This window comes from Mixophyes fleayi, chromosome 5 (assembly GCF_038048845.1).
Source record: "Mixophyes fleayi isolate aMixFle1 chromosome 5, aMixFle1.hap1, whole genome shotgun sequence".
Taxonomy (NCBI): domain Eukaryota; kingdom Metazoa; phylum Chordata; class Amphibia; order Anura; family Limnodynastidae; genus Mixophyes; species Mixophyes fleayi.
Window position 1 is genome coordinate 243684992 of NC_134406.1, and position 22970 is coordinate 243707961.

At 39.9% G+C, this 22970-nt stretch overlaps 1 protein-coding gene across 1 annotated transcript in view; it reads right to left on the reverse strand.

Moving 5' to 3' along the window:
* Positions 1 to 16473: 16473 nt before the first annotated feature.
* The window catches only part of TMEM64 (transmembrane protein 64), a 41246-nt gene continuing 34749 nt past the window's right edge, over positions 16474 to 22970 (reverse strand). The window contains exon 3 of the mRNA XM_075213768.1: positions 16474 to 21511. Within this exon, the coding sequence (XP_075069869.1) occupies positions 21326 to 21511 (186 nt within the window). The 3' untranslated portion in view covers positions 16474 to 21325. The remainder of the gene's footprint in view (positions 21512 to 22970) is intronic.

The window sequence follows — 22970 nt, forward strand, 5'->3', positions numbered from 1 at the left end:
GGGGAGAGAGAAAGGTGATGAAGAACAGGGGGGAGAGAAAGGCACAAGGTGATGAAGAAGAGTGGGGAGAGAAAGGCACAAGGTGATGAAGAAGAGTGGGGGAGAGAAAGGCACAAGGTGATGAAGAAGAGTGGGGGAGAGAAAGGCACAGAGTGATGAAGAAGAAGGGGGAGAGAAAAGCACAGGGTGATGAAGAAGAGGGGGGGAGAGAAAGGCACAAGGTGATGAAGAAGAGGGGGGAGAGAAAGGCACAGAGTGATGAAGAAGAGGGGGGGGAGAGAAAGGCACAGGGTGATGAAGAAGAGGGGGGAGAGAGAAAGGTGATGAAGAACAGGGGGGAGAGAAAGGCACAAGGTGATGAAGAAGAGTGGGGGAGAGTAAGGCACAGAGCGATGAAGAAGAGGGGGGGAGAGAAAGGCACAGAGTGATGAAGAAGAGTGGGGGAGAGAAAGGCACAGGGTGATGAAGAGAGGGGGGAGAGAAAGGCACAGGGGGATGAAGAAGAGGGGGGGAGAAAGGCACAGGGTGATGAAGAAGAGTGGGGGAGAGAAAGGCACAAGGTGATGAAGAAGAGTGAGGGAGAGAAAGGCACAGAGTGATGAAGAAGAGTGGGGGAGAGAAAGGCACAGAGTGATGAAGAAGAGGGGGGGAGAGAAAGGCACAGGGTGATGAAGAGAGGAAGGGAGAGAAAGGCACAAGGTGATGAAGAAGAGGGGGGGAGAAAGGCACAAGGTGATGAAGAAGAGGGGGGGAGAAAGGCACAAGGTGATGAAGAAGAGGGGGGAGAAAGGCACAGGGTGATGAAGAAGAGGGGGTGGGAGAAAGGCACAAGGTGATGAAGAAGAGGGGGGGAGAAAGGCACAAGGTGATGAAAAAGAGGGGGGGAGAAAGGCACAATGTGATGAAGAAGAGGGGGGGAGAGAAAGGCACAGGATGATGAAGAAGAGGGGGGGAGAAAGGCACAGGGTGATGAAGAAGAGGGGGGGGATAGAAAGGCACAAGGTGATGAAGAAGAGGGGGGAGAGAAAGGAAGAAGAGTGGGGGAGAGAAAGGCACAGGGTGATGAAGAAGAGGAGGGGAGAGAAAGGCACAAGGTGATGAAGAAGAGGGGGGAGAGAAAGGCACAGGGTGATAAGGAAGAAGTGAAAGAATTTTAATATGAAAAGAACATGTTTTAAACATCAATTAAAATAAATAATGCAAATCTTATCAACAAAATAATTATATATAAATAACTATTCAATAAGTTATTCACTTTATAATAAATAAATTAAATTATGGCTTGAACAAGGTAACCTTAGAATTACTTAACTTAACAAAACTCTAAAACATAGCGTTGTGTGCAACAGATATCTGTGATATATCAAAAATTGCATATTCCCAAAAAACAACTAAGCTTCTTTATGTAAACTATATCAAAGTAAACAATCTTGTATAAAGTACAACCTCATAAAAGTTCACAAGAATAAACATGAAACTCAAGCAAAAACACATAAAACCACTGATTTTCCCAGTTTACTTGATTTCCTCAATTGATAAGCAGCAGACTTTGCTTTACACAAAAGCTCTGTGTAAGGTTTGAACTGGTGACAGTTTATGTCTGCAAATAAATTAATTTTACATAGTAAGAGACTTTTTAAAGTTCCCTCTGTAGACAATTGTCCCCTGAGCTCAGTCTTCAATTTGCGGACCATGGCTGCCAGTCATACACGGCTCTCAGTATATCATGTGATGACAGAGTGGGAGAAGCAGGGGGATGATTTTACAGTGCATAGGGCAGATTGAACTTAAAGGGATGTTCCAAGACCTTCTGCTCACTATATTATGTGCCATGTGACTGTGGTTGTCATGGTAGTCACGTAACACTGAGCAACCCCTGCAGATTTATAAATAATTAAAGCAGCCTGAATAAACAAACCAAGGAAAATGGGAATTATCAAGATTATTTCTTATAGCCTGTCACAATGATTTATGTTAAAAACATACATCTTATTTTTTCATGGGATTGTTTCTTTAACCACATTGATTGCCTTTCATTCCTAGACATTTTATTTCCATGTATGACTCTCATTCATCCAAGCCTCAGTCACACCCACTATAACATCATTAACTCTAGTTCACTTACTTTGTTTGGAAGACTCCTAAACACTTCTTATCATACACTGTCAGAGATTAGTGATTGGGATTAAAACTACAGAGAGAACCAGTGGTTTGTTTTCAAGGACAATAACACCATCACCTTTATAGTCTTGAAACTGCAGCCACCACAAAAGCAAATGTGGTTTTGGAAAGAATTCAAGGCAACTGCAGGGAATAGTGCAAAAATAATCAAATGAAGAAAAAAGCCATTTGGAGACACAGTCTAAAGGAAACATATCCTAGTTTTTTACATATAATAGATATAAATAGATTCAAAGTAAAAGTATACTGTAATAAACACATACAAACTATTGGATACAATTTAACACAAATATCATAATGTTAGAATAATTTAAATAATTGAAACATTTAAGGCACAGTTCTCCTGCTATTACACAGAAGCAGGAATAAATTAACTCTGCTGAGTTCTGGACCTGCACACTGAAGTCTTGCTGTAGACATTACAGCTCTGTCTAGTGTCAGCCATGAACAATAAATCTTCCTTGCCAGGAGACAGTATTTACTAATATTTTTAAGGGAATGAGCAATAAATGTATACTTGCCAAATCTCCTGGAATGTCCGGGAGACTCCTGAAATCCGGGTAGGTCTCCTGAACTCCCGGGAGAGCTGACAATTCTCCCGTATCTGTCCACTTCCTAGTGAAGTGGGCAGATTTCAAGCCTCCATGATGCAATTCTCAGAAAATCGCATTATTTTGGTCCACCTCCTGTGGTAAAATGGCGCATTTGCGTTATTAAGTCATAAGTCATTAGGTAGGGCCAAAATGACGTGATTCATGGGGCCCTGCCCCCTCACACCGACCTCCACACCGAGACTCCCAGAGACCAGTCTTCAAAGGATGGCAACTATGAATAAATGTAAATCATTTTGTTGTGGAATTGCTGTATGGCTTAAACTACTTCACTTTATTATTTTATGTTGTATTTTTATTATTAGGATTCTGGGGTAAAGACATTTGCGCAGAATAATCTATTCTTTTAATGAACATTTCCTTGTCTCATTTGAGCTGTGTATTTATGGGTTTAATGCTTCCAAAACACCATTTTTTGCACTCTGACGAGAGCCATTTTGACTTGTGTAGAAGCTGGGCTAGAGTTCAATAGATTTTTTTTCTCTTCTAACTGAGAAATCTTTAGTACTTTGAATTACTTTTTTTATATTTGCTCTTATTTGATTTTACTGCACAAACAGCTCTTGTATTAGTTGAAAAAATAAATAAAATAAAATTGCACTGCAACTGTGAAATAAAGATATATTTATTGTACGAGTGCCCTCCCACAATAATAGTATATAGTATTTAGGACATATTTATTATAGATTGCCACAATAAATTAGATTAGAATAGATTAGTGGACTGTCTTATGCCAGAACCCCCACCCCCAATAATAGTATATATAGCATTTAGGAGTATGACTTTTTTTTCATTAGTGCACCAGGCCACCCATGGCTAATACACTAGTAGTGCTGTGATGTGACGGGGCTGTCACCCCTGCGTCTGTGACTGTCCCTATGTCTCCTACTTGCTTATTCTCAAGTGCCCGTCCAAGGATGACTCATTGTGTCTAGTCTTTACCATGGGAAGAGTAAAACCTTACTACATTGTTCTCTCACGTTTTCTTTTTACTTTCGAGGACAAATAGTCCCTTACATATAGTGAATTTCAGTTTATACCTCTCGGTCACAATTTTGCACCCTAGGCTGCAATCTAGTCAACATATTGGATAATCAGGTCCTGCAAGAACCTCCCACCCCTAATAATACTATGTGCTGTGAGTCTATGTAGGTACCGCACGGGGTGCATCTATCTCCATTAGTTAGTGGCTAGATTCTGGTCACTGTGACATCAGCAGGTCATGTGGCGGCTGCAGTCACATGACAGACAGTGCGGGGGGCTTGCTGGATATCTGCATATCCCTGTGTGCTGTGCAGTGGAGAAAATGGTAAGATAAGGGGGTGATGTGATAGGGAGGGGGTATGTGTTATTAAAGCTGCTGGGTAGAGGGAGACATGTGTGACTAAAGCTGCTGGGCAGAGACGAGCATGTGTGACTAAAGCTACTGGGCTGAAGGGGACATGTGTGACTAAAGCTGCTGGGCTGAGGGGGACATGTGTGACTAAAGCTGCTGGGCATTTCTGTAATGACAGTGCTACAGGGCTCCGTCCCTAGACTACGGGAGACCTGTATCACCAAATGATTGTATCCTCTAATGAGGATATATTAAATCATTCCTTGCCTTGCACTTTTCACCTCTGAGACATTCCCCCAATGACACACAACCACACCTCCAATGGTATGGACACACCCCTTTGGCATGCTGCGGCACATGGGTTTCCCTTCTAGTCGACTATAGGCGGGCCCCATGAAGTTGCTGTAATGGGCCCAGAATTTCTCTTGGTAGCTCTGACTGTAACAAAAATAAAATATGAGTTGACTGCGGAGCCAGTAAGAGGATTATATAGGGACTCACAGTTCAACTCTGAGCAAAGAAAGTAATTATACATAAGCTCTATAATACTGCTATTAGTCATTATTCTGTAATTAGCTAGTGCATTGCATGCAATGTACTCTGTACTGCTCTGTAAGATGTTCTCTACTGTGTCTTTAAAAAGTCTGTTAAAAGGATTTAGACAAACATCATTAAACGGCCTGAACCATTTAATAAGCATGGAAATTGGAGATAGCTGTGCACTATTTCAGTTCTATATCCTACCCTCCACATAACCTTATTCTCACCAACATCAAGCATCTGAAATTTCTGGAAAGAGGTGGTAAAGACTCAGTAGCACTGAGAGGTGTCACAACATCAAAAACAAGGCTCTTGATGTTCTGACACCTCTACCAACATTCTATTCAGTTTCTGGACCAGCTGAATTTAAATAGGGATTGCTATTGCCATCTTTATCAGCTGTTGGACCCACTGAACCCAACTGTTAGTGTCCTGGACATGTCCGAGTGGCAGAGGTGGACTACTCTACTACCTCAGACAAGTGGGTGGCAAAGGAGCTTCCACCTTCTTTTTTGCCCTGTAGTTGTCCCTGCCCACTCTATCAATAACTACAGAATGAATCCACATTCTAATTATGTTACTTTCTCAATTTCTCCTATTCACTTTCACCCCACTTCTATTCAGACTCCTCTGCTCTCTCCATCATCCTATTTCTCCCATCCCATCATTATTTCCCTTCCCGCTAGTCTGCGCCCATGTCTGTTTGTTCCTGCACCTACCTCAGTCACTGACCGACACAAACAAAAACAGACACCCAAAAATCAGCTCCACTTGGCTTTTTAGAAGGGTCACAGCAATCTTTGTCTCTCATTTTATCTTCATTAAAATCAGAACTGTCCATGGATGGCTCACTGATCCCTAGATTCAGCAGTGCAATAGTTGCAGTTATGGTTTATGTTATTGTTATTGTTTGATTTCATTGTTTACTTTACCTTCTTCGTTTTAAAGCTTGATTACATACCTGTGTGTATACTGTGCTAAAACAAAAATGGATATTTGTCAATTTCTTGAAGACCAGTCTGACCACACATCAATGCCGGATTTTACCATGATGAGTCTGACTCAATTAGTCAATTAGAAAACATTCCATCTCTCATTGCCTTTGTTTACCATCCGCTCATTATTTCCTTGTGTAATGTTTTCAGTCTTGTATTTTTCAATGCTGCAATAAAAATACATTGGAAAGGAAAAATAAACAGAACTGTGTAGCAGAATGGAGGCATGAACGAGCGCTACTGAGGGTGATGATGCGGAGGTGGAGGTGGCTGGCGCCATCCTTGTCTCTCCTACTCACTTATCCTCAAGTGCCCCTCCAATAATGACTCATTGTCTTCAGCTTTTACCATGGGAACAACTATTCTCTTATATTACAAAATTAATTTCAGTTTAGACCTCTCACTGTCAAAATTTGGCTCCCCTCATGAGCCTCACTCCAGGCTGCAGCCTAGTCAACCTATTGGATAATGTGGAGTAATCCACACTGCCTGTTCCACCCCAAAATTTCCCATCTACCTCATTCCACTGCCTTCAATCTTTTCCACATCTTTCCACTATCCTCCCCTTGTCCTGTGCATTCGGTAATGCAAGATCTATAACAAACTGGCATTCATCCACGATCTTTTCAGTTCAAAATCTCTGAAGCTCCTTATTATTCCAGAAACCTGGCTTACCTCCTCTGACACTATATCCACTAAAGTTTTTTTCTATGGGGGACTCTTCCTTAGCCAATCTCCCATACCCGCTGACAGACAGGATGGTGGAGTAGGCATCCTATTTTCGTCGTGCTGCATCTTCCAAGTCAAAGCTCCTGACTACTTTTGCACTGGCCTTTGACTTGTCACACAAAACTTCTTCATGTCTCTAAAATCCACCCTGTCTTCTAACTCTGCCCCTGCTCTACTCCTCATATCCAGTCACTCTACCAGTCCTGTCCCCTCCACCATTGAAATATTTCTAAAATACAAACTTTTCTTACCCAAGGAGCAACGAGAAGTCTTATGCATTCTATCATCATCTCCTGCCTTGACTACTGCAACCTCCTCCTATCGGTCATTCCCTCCCATCCCTGCTTCAAACTGATCTAATGCACCACTCTGAAAATAGTTCAGCCCTCAAAAGCACCACAATATCATACATCTCAGACCTCATTTCAAAATACTCTCCCTCATGCCCTCTTAGATCTATCTCTAACCTGCCTTTTACTCTTGCACGGCTACACACTTATGGAATGCTCTACCAAGCTCCCCTAGTCTTCTAATCGTTAACGCTCTCTAAAAAAGAAATGCATCTATTTATTAGAGCTTACTCCCACCTCTACTACTCAAAGCTGTCCCAATTTGCAATCTGAACTACATTCGCTCCTTTTGTCCTTTTCTCACTAGACTGTAAGTTCTTGCAATAAAAGCTTTTTTATACTTTTTCACTAACGTTACTGTTTTATGATGATTTGTGCTGCAGTTTCGTTCCTAGTTAGGAAAAGTGTATGGTGGCAATTGCAGAGTTAAAAGTAGATCGAAGTATATTCATGAGTGGAGCTAAACATACCTTCTAGGGTTCTCACTCATAACAGAGAACAACTTGTAATCTAGTGTATAGATCCTCTATTGCAAAGATGAGGCCATCACTATCATCAACAATGCAATGATATGCACCCTCAAAGCATATCTCAAGCATATGTGTAAGTCACAATTGGAGACCTCTAAGAGTCATGGATCATCATCATCATCATTTATTTATATAGCGCCACTAACTCCGCAGCGCTGCACAGAGAACTCATTCACATCAGTCCCTGCCCCATTGGGGCTTACAGTCTAAATTCCCTAATATACACACACACACACACACAGACAGACAAACAGGAGAATAAAAAAAAAATGTATTTCTTTTTTTTATTTTTTGATAGCAGCCAATTAACCTACCAGTATGTTTTTGGCGTGTGGGAGGAAACCGGAGCACCCGGAGGAAACCCACGCAAACACAGGGAGAACATACAAACTCCACACAGATAAGGCCATGGTCGGGAATCGAACTCATGACCCCAGTGCTGTGAGGCAGAAGTGCTAACCACTAGGTCATTGTGCTGCCCATAATGGATGCATTCCATCTCCACACCACTACTGCTGACAACTGAAAACTGATCACCCCTGACACGTCTCTCCAAACAAGATCGGCTGCAAACTGAAGACAAGCTCAACTCTAAAATCTGATGCATTTTGGTATACAGTACGGATTTTTAGATGTTGCAACGGGACTTATGTCCAAATCTAAATCAGGTCCTTAGTCTATACCAACTGAAAGAACAGCAGTATTCCAACAGTCAACGCCATGTTTCTGAAATTAGGTGGGGTAGTGCTCTATATATTGAGAGCAAAAAGAAGTAAAAAATATACTGTATTGTTGCTTTTAAAGCATACATTTTAAACACATCAAAAGGGCACTGATATCGCATATTGTGCTGTTAATATTACAGCTTATTTTTTGCTACTAGTCAGTAAGTTAGAATGTAAAATGGAACACAGAAGCATTCAAGTATCTATTAAGTATGAACAAGAATACCATTTTCTAACATTTATGAAATTAACAAAATATACATAGTACCATGTAATGTATTCTGCTACTAGGAAGGTATTAAGCCCATTGTTTTCCTTGTTCCCAGACGTCGGCATTACCACTTGCTTTACCTGAAATTGCGGGTAGTACTCTCTTTCTAAGTCCTGACCTTTCTGTGGGATGCACTACACAGCTATGCAGAAAGTATGGATTACACATGTTGTATGGTTGCAGTGTAGTTAGTTCACATGCATGATCAATGGTAAAAACTGCAGTGCAGCCATGCAGCATGTGTAATCCATACAGTATGTGACCAGATTTATATGGTCAAGCTTTTAACTCTAGAACTGCTTGATGTTATTACATATAAAATAAAAGTAGCAAGGCTTGCTATAATCCTGCCTACAATCACCTTGTTATGCCTGAACCACCATGGATCACTGCACTCCATTAAAGCATGTTTTGCAATAAATAATTTGCATGCATAGAAAAATGCTGTAAAGTACTTAGTGAACATATTTTTATAATACTGCCTGTTGCTGAAGGACTTTTTGTAATGATATAAATCTGGAACTTACCATTATTGTTTGTTTGTAAGTCGCCACAAGCTCTGCAGCACCAGGCAGTGAGCATTACAAATTATAGAAAGAACAAGTTAAACAAAAAATATGTACAAACACTTAAAACATACACATACAAAAAACATAACAAGAACGCAAGAAGGAGACAAGGCAGTGTAGACATGAGAGAGGTTAGAGAGGACCCTGCTGTAATGTCCATAACATTTGTTACCAATAAAGATTTTCTGATACGGTCAGCATGGCTGCAAAACACAAAGAGATTTAATAGCAAAATATTACAAAGTATAACCGATACATACGTGTGCACTGGATCCTCTAACATCAATCCTGAAGTCTTTGTAGTCAAAGAGACTGTTACAGTACCAGTAGCCTGGTTTGATACGGTTTGGGTTGAAAAAAAACAGTGATGATGTCATAAAATGCACAAGGACAACACCAAGATCATTCTTCATTGGTTCTGAGTTTAAGATAGTCTAGTATGACGTTGGTCAGAGGTCCGTTCAAACGATGCTTCTCCAAAAGTGGGGGCAACTCAGTCCAACAGCTGTGTACATGTTTTGCCTCAGGGAAACGCCAAAAATCTGCTTTACACTAACCCATTAACAGAGTATTTTTGAAAATGAATCTTTTACTAATCATAACTAGCGATTGCTTATCCGATGATACCGGATTCTTGCTGGAGAAATGTGGATTAATGTAAGACCAAACACAATACATTTCTTATGACCTGAACCATAAACATCTTTAATGTAGGTTTACCTTTGTGTAATAAAATCTCTAAGTCTTAATAGTAAAAAAATGTGAGTGGGAAACTTTATTGAAAGTTAATTATTTACAAATGTAAGTGTGAATGTAAATGCATTTACTGTGTCTTCCTATGAGATTGCGTAATCAACCCTGGTACACCATTGCGTACTAATTGCAATCGTACAGTAAACTATTACAATCAGTATTTATTAATTTAGGACAACTTCATCCAATTATTTGACTTCAACACTGCCTATAGGGAGGGGACAAAGAAGAGACAATAGGAGTTAAAGGTGCAAGATTGGATGAGGTAGGTAAGGTATATAGTCTCAGGTGGGGTAGGATAGGCTATACTGAAGAAGTGGAATTTGAGGGAGCGTTTGAAAGATTGAAGTCTTGGGAGGAGTCTTGTCATGCAGATTGGGGAATACCATAAATGGGGAGCAGTGTGGGAGAAGTCTCGAAGGTAGGAGTGAGAGATGGTTATCAGTGGGGAGGAGAGGCATAGCTCAGGTGCAGAGGTCAGAGGAGTGTTTCTTGCACAGATCTAGCATTCAAAATTGCACATAACGGGAGGGGTAAAAATGAGTTTGGAGGTTGTGGGGGGGGTGGGCTCATTCTACCACATTTGGTGGACATGCCCTAGTGTTTCAAATTTGTGGTCCCAGGTGGCTGACCTAATGACAAGAATCTTAGACGTTGAGGTTTTACCTGACCCAATGGTTATGCTGCTATGCTCCCGGGTCAAAGGCCTAACCAAACAGGCAGATAGACTAGTTCAACACATTTGTGCCGCTACTCGCCTACAGATAGCGAAGGAATGGAAGTCCCTTCATTCACCCAGCCTCCAAAGTCTAGTCTCTCGTGTGTGGTACATGGCCTCTATGGAATACATCACCAGCCTTCTCCATGACAAAATTATAAATTTCAACAAGGTGTGGAACTTTTAGTACTCCTTTCATCAAGCAAACATGCCCACTACTTAAAAGGCTATTTCTTCAGAAGCTCATACCAGGTCCTACCCCCCCCTCCTCTTTTTCTTCTCTATTTCTCTCTTTAAAAAATAAAAACAGCATCGTCATAGAGTTCCAGGGCAGTTGAGTCTTCCAACATCCTTGGTTGGGTCAGCCTATCTCCTTTCCTTGGGTTAACTTACTGTTTTTTTTATGTTTAGGAATTTGTGTAACAATATGTCAATTGCCTGACATTCTTTTCGTTTCTTAATTGACATGTTTTGGCCCTTCTCTTCAAGTGTTTTTCTTTTTTTTTATTACCTGCTTTGTGGAACTTCTGTTTTTTTTGCATAAATAAAGAGTTTATAAAAAAATGAGTTTGGAGGTATGTGTTGGGTGAGTAAATGCTTATTAAGATAAAAATTTAATGCTGTTTAAGCTACAATAAGAAAAATTGTTGCTTGTGCATAGTGTGCTACTTTCATATAAAAACATGATTGCAAAAGTGAAATATTGCATATAGGTGTGTCAGGATCTGTCTAAATGTGGAGAGATACAAAACCAGGAATGGATTCTGCAGTTTTGAAATTAAGTAGATATGTTGCAAGGAGCTTTAAAGTTTATGGTGCACCTCTGTGCTATGATAGAGTACGATCCTTTAAAATGAGCAGAATTGAGAAGTGATGTTCCAGACAGAGGCATTTAAAGTACAAAAAAATATCTAAAAAAGACTTGTGGTCAGAGCCAAGGTGTGGTGCTAGATCTACTTAGAGTGGAGAGTTTGATCATATGAACTGCATGAGAAATTTGTGGCATTTGGAGGAAAAACAAATGTTTGTAAAAGAAAATGTGTCACTTAAAATAGAACTTTGCTGAAGAGAAAAAACTATTGAAAAGTTACAGAATGCACTGTCTTCCTTAAATTGTCACATGGACAAGAAACTGACTGAAAAGTGTCTGGAAGAAAGAGAGTGTCAAATTAAAGCTCTTAAAGAACGTGTTTTGCACAGCCAATAAGAGAAAGAGATAACTGTCACTGTTTATAAAGGAGACAGGCATACAATTGCCATTTTTGGCTAAGCACCTTGAAGAATATGAAATATTTAAAAAGACTGCACCGAAAGCCAGCAAAAAAGTAGATCATAGAAAGACGTTTTTATTTTGAACCCCAAACTTGAGGCTATTCAGCAAGAAATAGACACCTTAAGAGAACATATAAGGGCATATCAGAGTGAAACTGAGTGTGCAAAGGATACAAGTAATCCATTCACAAGAAAAAATCTTTAACTAAATCCTTATAAGGGAGACTTGTGGAGCATTAATTAGAGAAAGATCGTCTGACCATAAATTGAAGTGAATGCAGTGTTGAAGCAGTCTCCAATACATTATTCACTTGTTGCAGACTCATGCTGAGTGTGTAAGAGGCCCTCTCATTATTGAAGAAAGGACAAGTGGTCCTTAATGTTTTCATATTTCAGGAAAAAGATATAGGAGAGAAGAAGCAGGAGCTTGGTCACCATGTGAGAAGTAATAACAATTCTCCCAAATATGCAGAACATCATGATCAAACAGAAGCAGACGTTTGTAATACAGAGACTGAAGCTGTGGCATTGGCTTTCTCCCTGAAGCAGGCATCGGAACTTAATGCCAAACTAGAAAGAGACTCAAGCAACTCACTTGATGAGATGGAAGACAATGATTACAATGTGCAAATATATGAAGACCAAATCCAGAACCTCAAATATAAACATGAACAAGTTCTTGAGAACCTGTATAAGCAGCTGGAGCAGTCAAAACAGGTAAAAGAACTTAGAAATGGTCAACCAGGCTATGGAGATTGACCTTAATGAGCGAACAAATGTGTTAAAGGCTAGTCTGGAAAACAAGATGGTGGCTCTTGGGAAACCATGTTTGTTCTCAAGAAAATGCCACAGAAAAATGTTAATTTGTCAAGATATGCAGCATATGCTGTTGATTCTGAGAAGGCGGTTTCAGCTGTGGACGGTCTCTAAATCAAATTCCTAACGAAATTTGTAATGAAAGAGACCAAGCTGGAGGTCCAGAAAGCACCAGAGGAGGATTCCACGGTGTACTAACATAACAGTGAGGGTTATGACATGCAGAAGAAGATGGTAAGCTTTCTGACTTCTGTTTGATGACTAATAAAGTGCCTAATTTGTAGGATGATAATCTGTTTACCTCTGGTCCTGGATGCTGTACATAGGTTGTAATTACCATAACCTGCTAAGAGGAATGCAGAAAGGGAAGCTAACTAAACCATAGAAAGTGTGTCCAAGAGGACAAAACAGGAAGGTTTTACGATGATTGAAAAAAAAATCGGGAGGAAGGATGCAGAGTTATAGAAAAAGACCAAAATTTTAAGAAAAAGAAATGAAGCACTGATGCAAAGGTCCTGGAAAATTAAAGGGGATCAGCAAAAATGGCAGCAGAGAAAGCAGAGCAGGTTGCATATCAAATTCATAAGAAAATTTACCTCACAATCAACAAGGAGAAAGCTCCTAATGTGAATGAGAGTTCAGAAATACTAACAGTAAAGATGAGCCTGCTAGGTGGAAGTAATTGGCCACCTGCTCAGGTCTTGGATGCAGGAAAGAAGAGAGCCCAGTGTGTATGTACTGCAGGTGGCAGGAAATTCCAGGACAGAGCCCAGGAGACGGGTCAGACATTGCAGAGATGAGTTGAGAAGAGGGCCTAGTGTGTATGTACTGCAGGTGGCAGGAAATTCCAGGACAAAGCCCAGGAGACGGGTCAGACATTGCAGAGATGAGTTGAGAAGAGGGCCCAGTGTGTATGTACTGCAGGTGGCAGGAAATTCCAGGACAAAGCCCAGGAGACGGGTCAGACATTGCAGAGATGAGTTGAGAAGAGGGCCTAGTGAAGCCATTACATGAGAGAGGTACAGCAGATATAGAGAAAGTGGCCAAACAGTGAGGCGGTGCTCTGATTGGGTTCCATTTGTATTGTGTTGCTGATCTTAAAGCTCCTTTAGGTTTAAACAGTTGCAGCAACCCGCAATCATATATCCTCCATTAAGACTTCCTCTGGCGATCTTACATACAACCCTAAAATTATAGCTGACACCTTTAAAGATTTCTAGTCTGCTCTCTATAATCAATTCCATACTCTTAGTGTCCAAATTCAACGCTGCCACCACCCATGCAGATATTGTGGTTATAACCAAGCCTGGATGGGACTCCCAATAGTAATTATAGACCCGTCACTCTCCTGAATGTAGACCTTAAACTGTTTGCAAAACTCCTCCAGTCGCCTAAATGGTGTTATCGCCTCACTGGTCTATTTGGACCAGGTGGGTTTTGTTCCAGACTATCAGGCCTCGGACAATACCCAGTGTGCCATTGACTTGACCCACCTCACCAACAAGCGTGGCGCATCTTGCTCCTAGCTTTGGACGCAGAAAAGGCAAGACAGAAAGGGGTGACCTTAACTGCGGCAGACTCTGACAGCCATGGGCATGGAGGGTCCCTTCCTGAGAGGCGTTGCATCCCTGTATTTTAACCCTACTATAGCCGTCTTAGCCAACGGCTTTCAATCTTCCTCCTTTGCAATATGTAACGGCAACCGCCAGGGCTGCCCGTTTTCCCCTCTCATATTTGCGCTTATGATCGAACCACTCGCTCACAAATAAGACTTAACCCAGACATTTCAGGAATTCATATCAGCCCCTCAAGAGCATAAACTTTCCTTGTATGCGGATGACATCCTCTTTTCCTTTAGCAATCCCCTTATCTCCCTCCCTAATCTAATTAGTGACCTCACCCTTTTTGGTGATCCCACCACTATTAGATTAATTCTTCCAAATCAGAAATCTTCGACCTCAACATCCCTCCTGCGCAGCCACAATGCCTTAAGTCCAGCTAAGACTTCCGCGGGCAAACTAAAATATTTGGGGGTCTGTCTCACTCGCTCCTATGACCAACTTTATGCTGATCTCCTTAAATGGGATAAACTTACGATTGCCTGGGCGGGTTGCATAAATTCCCTTAAAATGAATATCCTTCCACGTCTCATATACCTTTGTCAGACCCTCCCCTGCAAGCTGCTTTAAGCTTCTTCAACAGATGGCCACTAAGTTTGTTTGTTTAGCCAGAAAGCCTAGAATCCGTATGAGCATTTTACACAAGCCTATACAGGAGGGCACTCTCGGAGTCCCATACTTTCTTAAATATTATCGAGCTATCCACCTTACTCAGTGCGTCCTACTCCACTCACCTCTGAGCCACAGGGTTTGGATTGACATAGAAGCTGCCCTTTCCAAAACCTTCTCCCCTGCCTCATTTCTGTGGCTCAAACCTCAAAATAGACACCCCTCCTCACAACTCCCATCCACCCGGTCATTCTCGCTCACGAGTTGGTCCTACACATTTATGTCTTATGACTTGGCATTGAATAACTGGCTCATGACACCATTATGGAAGAATCCTTCCTTTCCTCCTGGCTTACTTCTATCTCAATTCCCACTATGGACGCATCGCGATATTAAATTTCTTCATGACCTGGCCCCCTTTCATCTGTTCCCGTTTGCCGATATTCAGCCACAATATGACGCACCGTCGTACTGTTTCTATCAATATCTCCAACTTCGTCATCTCTATGACTCTGTCCTGTGTTCAGGAGTTGATGTCCATCTGATTTATCCGCTTGTGTCTTTCCGTTCTCTTCGCTCCTCCTCTAGGAGGTCTCATTTCCACTTTCTACCATCTCATTATACAACACAAGTGCCCCATCAGAGATCCACATGCATTCAAATGGGAGGACATTTGCGGAGACTCTCACTCCGAAGGAATGGGACAAGTTCCGCCAACTATCTAAAACTTTGATCTGTGTAAAAATTAGCGAAAACACTCTGAAGATTTATTATCAATGGTGTTTGGTCATTCACAGGCTGCATAATATATATCCAAACTCATCCCAGATATTCTGGCGCCTGTGTGGACAGGTGGGTAACCTGTCCCATATTTGGTGGCACAAAATGAACCCCCTTCTGGGAAACAATTTACCGCTTTATCTCCAACATCACTCAGGTTTCCCTCCCTGCTTCTCTCTCCTACACCTAACTACCTCGCTCCATTCCTGGTGCTATCGCCTCTTCCCTCCAATTTCAATCATATCTGGCAGGTTTACCACATGGAATACATTACAAGTATCCTACGTCATACCCCTGTCCCCTTTACCTATGTTTGTAGTCCCTGGACTGAGTATCATGGTTCTTCCCCACTTCTGGCATTCTAGCCCCCCTGGCTCTTGTTCTACCAACACATTCCTGGCCTCAAGTATCTTCGCAATTAAGTTCCTCAGTGAGCAGTGGCTTCCCCTTTTCACCTCTCTCTTACTGCACACTCCCCGCACAGCCATATTGCCTACGCATAACAATGCGTTATATTTTGAGCCATGCATGTTTGTTTTTGTTTTTTTTTTTCTCTCTGTATCCCCATCGGGTATCATTACCATGTATGCTTTGCTTGCCGTTTTTCTTACTTGTGTTTGCTTTCAAAAACTCAATAAAAAATATTTAAAAAAAAAAAAAAGTTGCACCTGACCGATTGTAGACCTGTTCGCTCACCAGAAACACAATGCATTGTCTGAAAGGCTGCTACATGAGTTAGTTCCCCTGGAAATCTACAAGTGTGAGAAATGCATTATTCATAGTCTTTTTTATAATGCCTTTTTATTAGGACTTAAAGAACACATACCAAGCATAGTGGAAGTTGTGGGCTAAACCAGTTTTCATGATAGTGAAGCCTATCAATTCACTAGGAACCAATGCCTCATGATTATTGGTTAAGAAGCAAGTCAGTGATGCCATTGGTTCCTTGTGAACCAATAGGCTGCATTATTCTTGAGCCAAAAAAAATGACTGTTTCTGCTGAGAGAGAACAGTGCTTGGAAGGCAACAGTGAAATCCAAAATGTAAATAAGAAATCAACACACAAGCATTTTAGGACACAAATACACTATAAAATAGTTTAATAACTTGCATACATTTTATTTAGGGAAATTCCATTTCTTTTTAAATATATAAAACAAATTGAAAATACAACTCTTGAACGAATGTCCCTTTTAATTGCACACATTGCAGGCAAAAAGCATAATTACTGGATATTAGAAAATATTTCCCATAAACTATTATTTTGCTTCAAATGGACTTCAAGCATACAAGTAGAGCATGGTAAAATTCTGCATTGTTTGTTCTACAATTTTATTTGTGATGCACAATTTGACAAACTCATATCGACGCAAATTATTTAAATTTCTTGTGTTATTGAAGGTTACATTTTAAACTGTACAACAAGAGTGGACAACATTTTTTAGAAAAAAAAAAAAAAGCTGTATATGCACACAAGGAAAAAAAGCAAATATTTTAGATACACAGAGATTCAGAATGTAAACTCTATGGAGCTGTGTGCTATTTCCTCGTGTGCATAGATGTTTAAGCGTAGTCTTCCAGACAGTGCACTGTTGATCACAACCGGCCATGGTAAATCACTGACAAAGTTCTCCAAGTGAGAAGCCCCCCTATACAGTATGTTTCGGAGTCTCTCTCACCTATTGTATGCTATTCTATTTATGTAATTTTGGGTTTATTCATATAGCTTGTACATAAAGCACAAACTCCTGTGGCGTTAAAACCAAAATATATAGAATGTTACAATAATAGTGTGTAGCTACAATATTCAGTTACATTTGCAGCGTCAAACATAAAGGGAAAAGAGAATACGCTGAATAAGTAATTTTATGAAAACTGTTGCACAAGAAAGAGGTGCTATAAAAGCAATGTAACCAGATTAGTTTAATTTTTCTTCCAGTGTTTAAAAGATGCAATGAAGATATTTCTGGCTATGTGTTTCAGCACCTTTTTCTTGTGCACAAGTCCCGCCCCCATACCACAGACAGTGGACAGCCACAGTAACCCACTGTTAAATCTTCCAGGTGAGAAGTTCTGTGCTATAACACTTTTGGAAGGCAATTTATACAACGGTAGAGTGTGTATAATAGATTTTCTCTTTTATTTTTACTTTGCGAGCTGGCCAAAATGTGAGTGAAAATTAAATTTTGCACCATTTTTTCACTATTTACATGCCCCCCCCCCCAAAAAAAATAATCAAAAGAATCAATTTGGACATATCATTTCAGTTATTACTTACAATTGACTGAACACCATTCGTCGTCTGCTGCACAGCAATTGAGATAGAGCAGACTCACCATACATATATAAAAATATATTTTTTAGGATTTCTTTTTTTTGCAAACTTTAAGTGGGCAATTGTGAACAGTAAACCAGGCATTATTATTATTGCCATTTTTTATGAACTATCAGTAACACGAAGGAAGTGAAAAAAAATATTAAATATAAATAAAAATATCCATCATTTAATTAATGCCCCAATAAAACATAACTTGAGAATCACTATAAAACATTTATTTCCTTAAAGCAAGGTGGAAACTATGTTTTTAAAGGTCCAAGAAAGGATATACTTACATCCTAAATAAAAGAGGTTTTAATAAAAAATGTGGTACAAATTGTGCAGTCATCTCCTCAGACATTTTAAGAACATTATCAGAATCTGTCACAGATGGGTAAAAGAGGGGTTATCGGTGGAATGTTTGGCAGGACCTAGAGTGATGAAGACATCCTGATATTGCAAGAGAAACAGTGGGTTTGGTGACGTTAGCATGGAGGGCGGAGAGAACACCACTATCAGTTTTGCCCATCTATGGACTCTTTGAGAGTGATGTCCATTCAATGCAAAAAGCACATCCAACTTTGAATCAGTTGACGACAAATGCAAGTGTATAGGCAAAATCGTCAGGAACTTCAGAGTGGGGGCCTATGGTGCTTTAAAGTAATTTTGACTTTATGCCCATGTTTGCTGTATGTTGGTTGGTAACTGTATGGTTCACCCAAATTATAGTTATATTATAAGCAATGAACTAAGCAATATGTCATGCATGCTTAACGTTATTGCCATAGTTTGTTGATTGTCAAATACTAATTTATACAACTAGGTAAAAGGAATGCATGTACCGAGATGTTTATTTGACTACAAAATAGTGAAAAAAATGCATGCAAATAAAAAAACAAAACACAAAACAATCACAAAGAAAACTATAGACTAAAACAGCAAATACATATTATTCCATTCTGTGATAAACGCAAAAACAATGTAATTAAACAATTTGTCCAATCTTTGCTGTTCATGTATAAAATTCAAAAACTACTGGTTTTCCTACTTTGTGAACAATACTAAAACAAAAAATATGATACATTATGTATTATTCCAGTTAATGGAGTTTTACAATTATAGTTTGGAAAAGATTCAAGGAAGATTTGTTTGTTCCAATAAAACCAAAATGTCAGATTTTTCTGGATTCGTTCAACACACGCCACGATTTACATTATAGTTTAACATTCCAGAACGGAACTGTAATAACCCAGATGAAAATTCACATTTTCAGAGTCCTGAGTAATAAGGGGTACCATCTATGCATACAAATTCAGCACACGTTGCTTGAAAGCTTACAAATGTGCAAAGCAACAGGAGCAGACAGCAATGTACAAGTGTAAAGTGCACCCGTAGCCCACATACTTTGGATGAAGCCATTACGTGGGCTAGTTCACGAGTAGGCAGCTAAGCAAGACGCTAAGAATCAGCGCGGCACTTCCTGTTCAGGGACGTCACTGGTTCCTAGTGAACTAAATGGTTGACGCCCACAAAAATGGCTGCCTCCGTGGTATGCACGCAATAATCACACTTTAAATAACAAAATTCAAGCAATGGCTGTACTTATGTTATTTTAAAGCTTATTTTACTAATGGAAATAAAAATAAATAAAAACATAAAAAAACGTTAAAGGCCACTCAATAGAACGAGCTGCAGACAGCCAGCATTTGAAATCCGGAGATCCAAAAAAACCTCCATCGATTTATATACATGTAATGTAGTTGTACCTTTTGAGTAAGTAAGCATTACACCATTACAGCTACATTTACAAAATAATAACACAGACTTCCAGGACACACATTGCCATGGGCTATATTAATAAGCATGTTGGGTATCGTCTCGTGTACCAGCAAGACAATACACCGTGCCAATGAGAAGATGTTAGAAAAATAAAAGTGTCAAGAAGCCCGAAGTTACCTACAGTACAACTGTGTCCTAAAGATTTTATGAGCAAAAGCGTTCCATTCAAGTTGACCACTGCGTCCAGCGTTGTCCATATATTTATTTTGCTGCCTCAAGTCAAATGTGGTTGTTCCGTTCATCCATTTGTGTTCTTCACCCCACCCAGTCTACCCGTAACCCTATCAGAGAACAACAACAACAACTGTCTGTAAATCTGGTCCTTGGCATAAACATGGCATTTAGGCAACAAAGCAAAGATCCAGCTGTCTAGCTTAGAAGACCATAGTTTCAACGAAACACAGCTGGTTTAAGAGCACTTTGTAGGGGGTATGCTTGAACCGTTTCCCTTGGAAAATAAAAAAAAAATGGTCCTGTGGTTATCAAACAAAAACTCTAACTAGTCAATTCTTAAAAGACTGTTAAACCTAAAATACAGTTTATCCTTTTATTAAAAAGTGAAACTAAAAACATCAATATAAAATGTATAAGTCCCCATACCTCAACCGATTGGGTACGTTATACCAGTGGTTGTAATTTCGACAACCGGTATTAAGACAAAATAATTACGATGGGACCAATTCCGAAATATTTAAAATGTACATTTACTATTATAAAGACAGACCACATATCAAATAGGAGTTATTGACTACTATACGTTCCGAAACAAGGAAATGGCGGCACTAACAATGCAGACAGATTTTAGTTTTAAAGCAGCAATGCCGCTTTCGTTTTTAAAACGGCTAATCTTAACCATAACGCTTTGATTACCTTATGTAGGCGGCTGGTCCTGGCATTAGTGCTTTAAAAACGAGGGAGTCCATTGTAAGTATCGTAATTTTAAAGTGCCAGCATTTCCTTCTGTCGAACGTATAGCAGCCGCCAATAACTTCTATCTGAGTTGTGGTATGTCTTCATAATAGTAAGTCTACATTTTATATATTTCGGAATTAGTCCCATCGCAATTATTTTGTCATTATAGTGAGTGTCGGAAATCTAACCACCGCTATAATGACTACCACCGGCCTCGAGTGGAGATTCTATTTAAACAATAGGTGTAACTGATGTAGCTGTTGCCCCCCTGCGTTCAATCATTGAAGACTATATGTATTGTCCTCCAATCGCATTACTGGCAGGAGACCTGCTGTGTATTGAACAACCCCACCCCGTTCCCCAGATCAATATTTTGCTTAAACTTAATTTTGGATACCGTTTGAAACTCTTACATTTGTATTTGTGAATTTCATCAGTAGCTCTTTTCTCAGAGACAAAATTTGTATTTTAGGTTTAATCATCTTTTACAATAAATTAAAAACAAAAAGAAAAAAAAGAGATTACTCTAAACATAACTATTTTTTCTACACGTTCCATTTCTTCATTTGCATACGAAAATATGTGCAGTACTAAATAAATATTCCATGACAACCATCTTTAAGATCTGTGCAGAAAAAGTGCATTGTATAAGCCATGGCTCACACAGAATGTGAAGATTGACGAATGCATCCAATGTGGAGATTCGGGTATGTGTCCTTTGCAAAGAAACAAAAACAGCAAAACATTTAAACGTTTTTTTGGAAAGATTTGTAGGAATTAATTTCCTTCAATGAAGGAATAGAGATCTGAGTCTTGGCAATAAACAAAGGCTGCTGCACGGCTTGAACAGGAATCATACAATGTTAATTCCATCCACAGAGAACAAGGTCCTTTTGCCGCAGAAAACAGAGTTGCCTCCGCCGTGTTGGCTGCTCTTCAGAGAGGTCTTCAGTTCCATCTCACACGCCATAATGGCAGCATTCAGCTCCACTTGAGCTCGGTGGACAACATAGAACATAAGAGCTATGCTTATCATAATCTGCAGAGAACAAGACAGATTAAAAAATAATATAAGTTTGGTAACAACAATGGGCCAAAAACAGGGACATAGACTGTAAAACCAAAACGAACATATATAAAATATAATTAAAATTACATATATATATATATATTTTCACACATTTTTCAATTCAGTTGCTTTTGTGCAAGCCACACACACACAAGCAAAGGTTGCACTGACATTTTACCTTCTCAAGTATAAACACTTAAGACCGATCATCAAAATTATATATCATCTATATTTTCCCTTAGATACCAAATAAAAGGTTCAGGCTTTTAAATCTAGATTTGTGTCCTGTAATTAGGGTGAAAAGTAAAGTGAATGTTTTTCTTTCACTATAACTTAGGATCCCTGTGTCTGAAGGTCCCCTGTGCCTCTACACGATAGGAAAGCTGATAGGACTGGTGTGAGCTCTTGCAGTATTTACTCACATAGAGCCTGGATCAGTGGCAGAACTGCCATTGGTGCAGCAGGTGTGGTGCATTGGGGCCCACGGAGATAATAGGGCCTGCTGCATGGCAGATGCAGAGGGTCAAAATAGGGAGCTGTGGGCCCCGGTTCTCTCTTCCCCTTTTCCTTCACCGGGGCTAGTTCAGACTCTGGGCCTGATGTATAGGCAACTACAACTCATGAGTGCACAAAGCACTTTTAGCCAAGGATCCGTCTCAGTTTGCACTCTGACCAAGACGGATCTGCCTCTTGCACCTCTCTGCGCTTAGAGAGGTGGAACAGGGAAGGTAGTGGGCGAGCCTAGCAACGTAAAGTCGTGTTCATGCACATAACATGCTGTGCCGAGTTGAAAGCAGCCGCAGATAGGACTAGAGAGGTACATTTTTCGAGTGCTTTCTTCTGGTGCAACAGACCTTGCTTTGTTTAAAGAAAAAAAAAAAAAAAGAATTACATTTTAAAAATGGTATGCACCCCTCCCAATCTTAACCAACCCTTGTGCCATTTTCTGGGTGGAGGGGGGGGGCACAATATATATATTTTTTCATTAAGTTATTCCTTCATCTACTTCACAGGGCTGCTGTAACTAATACACTTACGTGTATCAAGCACACCGGTCCATAAGGCAAATAAAGATGTGTGTTTGTGCAATTTGCATAGTATTCTGAATCGCACGGATCTAAATTTACACTTACAATTTCAATGTCAATTGCACCCAACTCTACATCAGGCCCATTGTGTGGATTAAGCAACTGAATCCGTAATAGAGCCATCGATGATTTTCAGCATAGTAAAAAAAAGTGTATATCAATTCTCTAATGTTTTCCTACCACAATCAGGTGTGCATTAATTAACATTTTTAAACACTTGAAGACCGTGATTTGTAAACTGTCAACTGAATTCTTTCACTGGTGGCTGCTTGGAAACTTTAGCTAGAAAGTAATGATTAGTTATGTTACGTTACTGTGAGTGCTAGAAAAATACACACAGA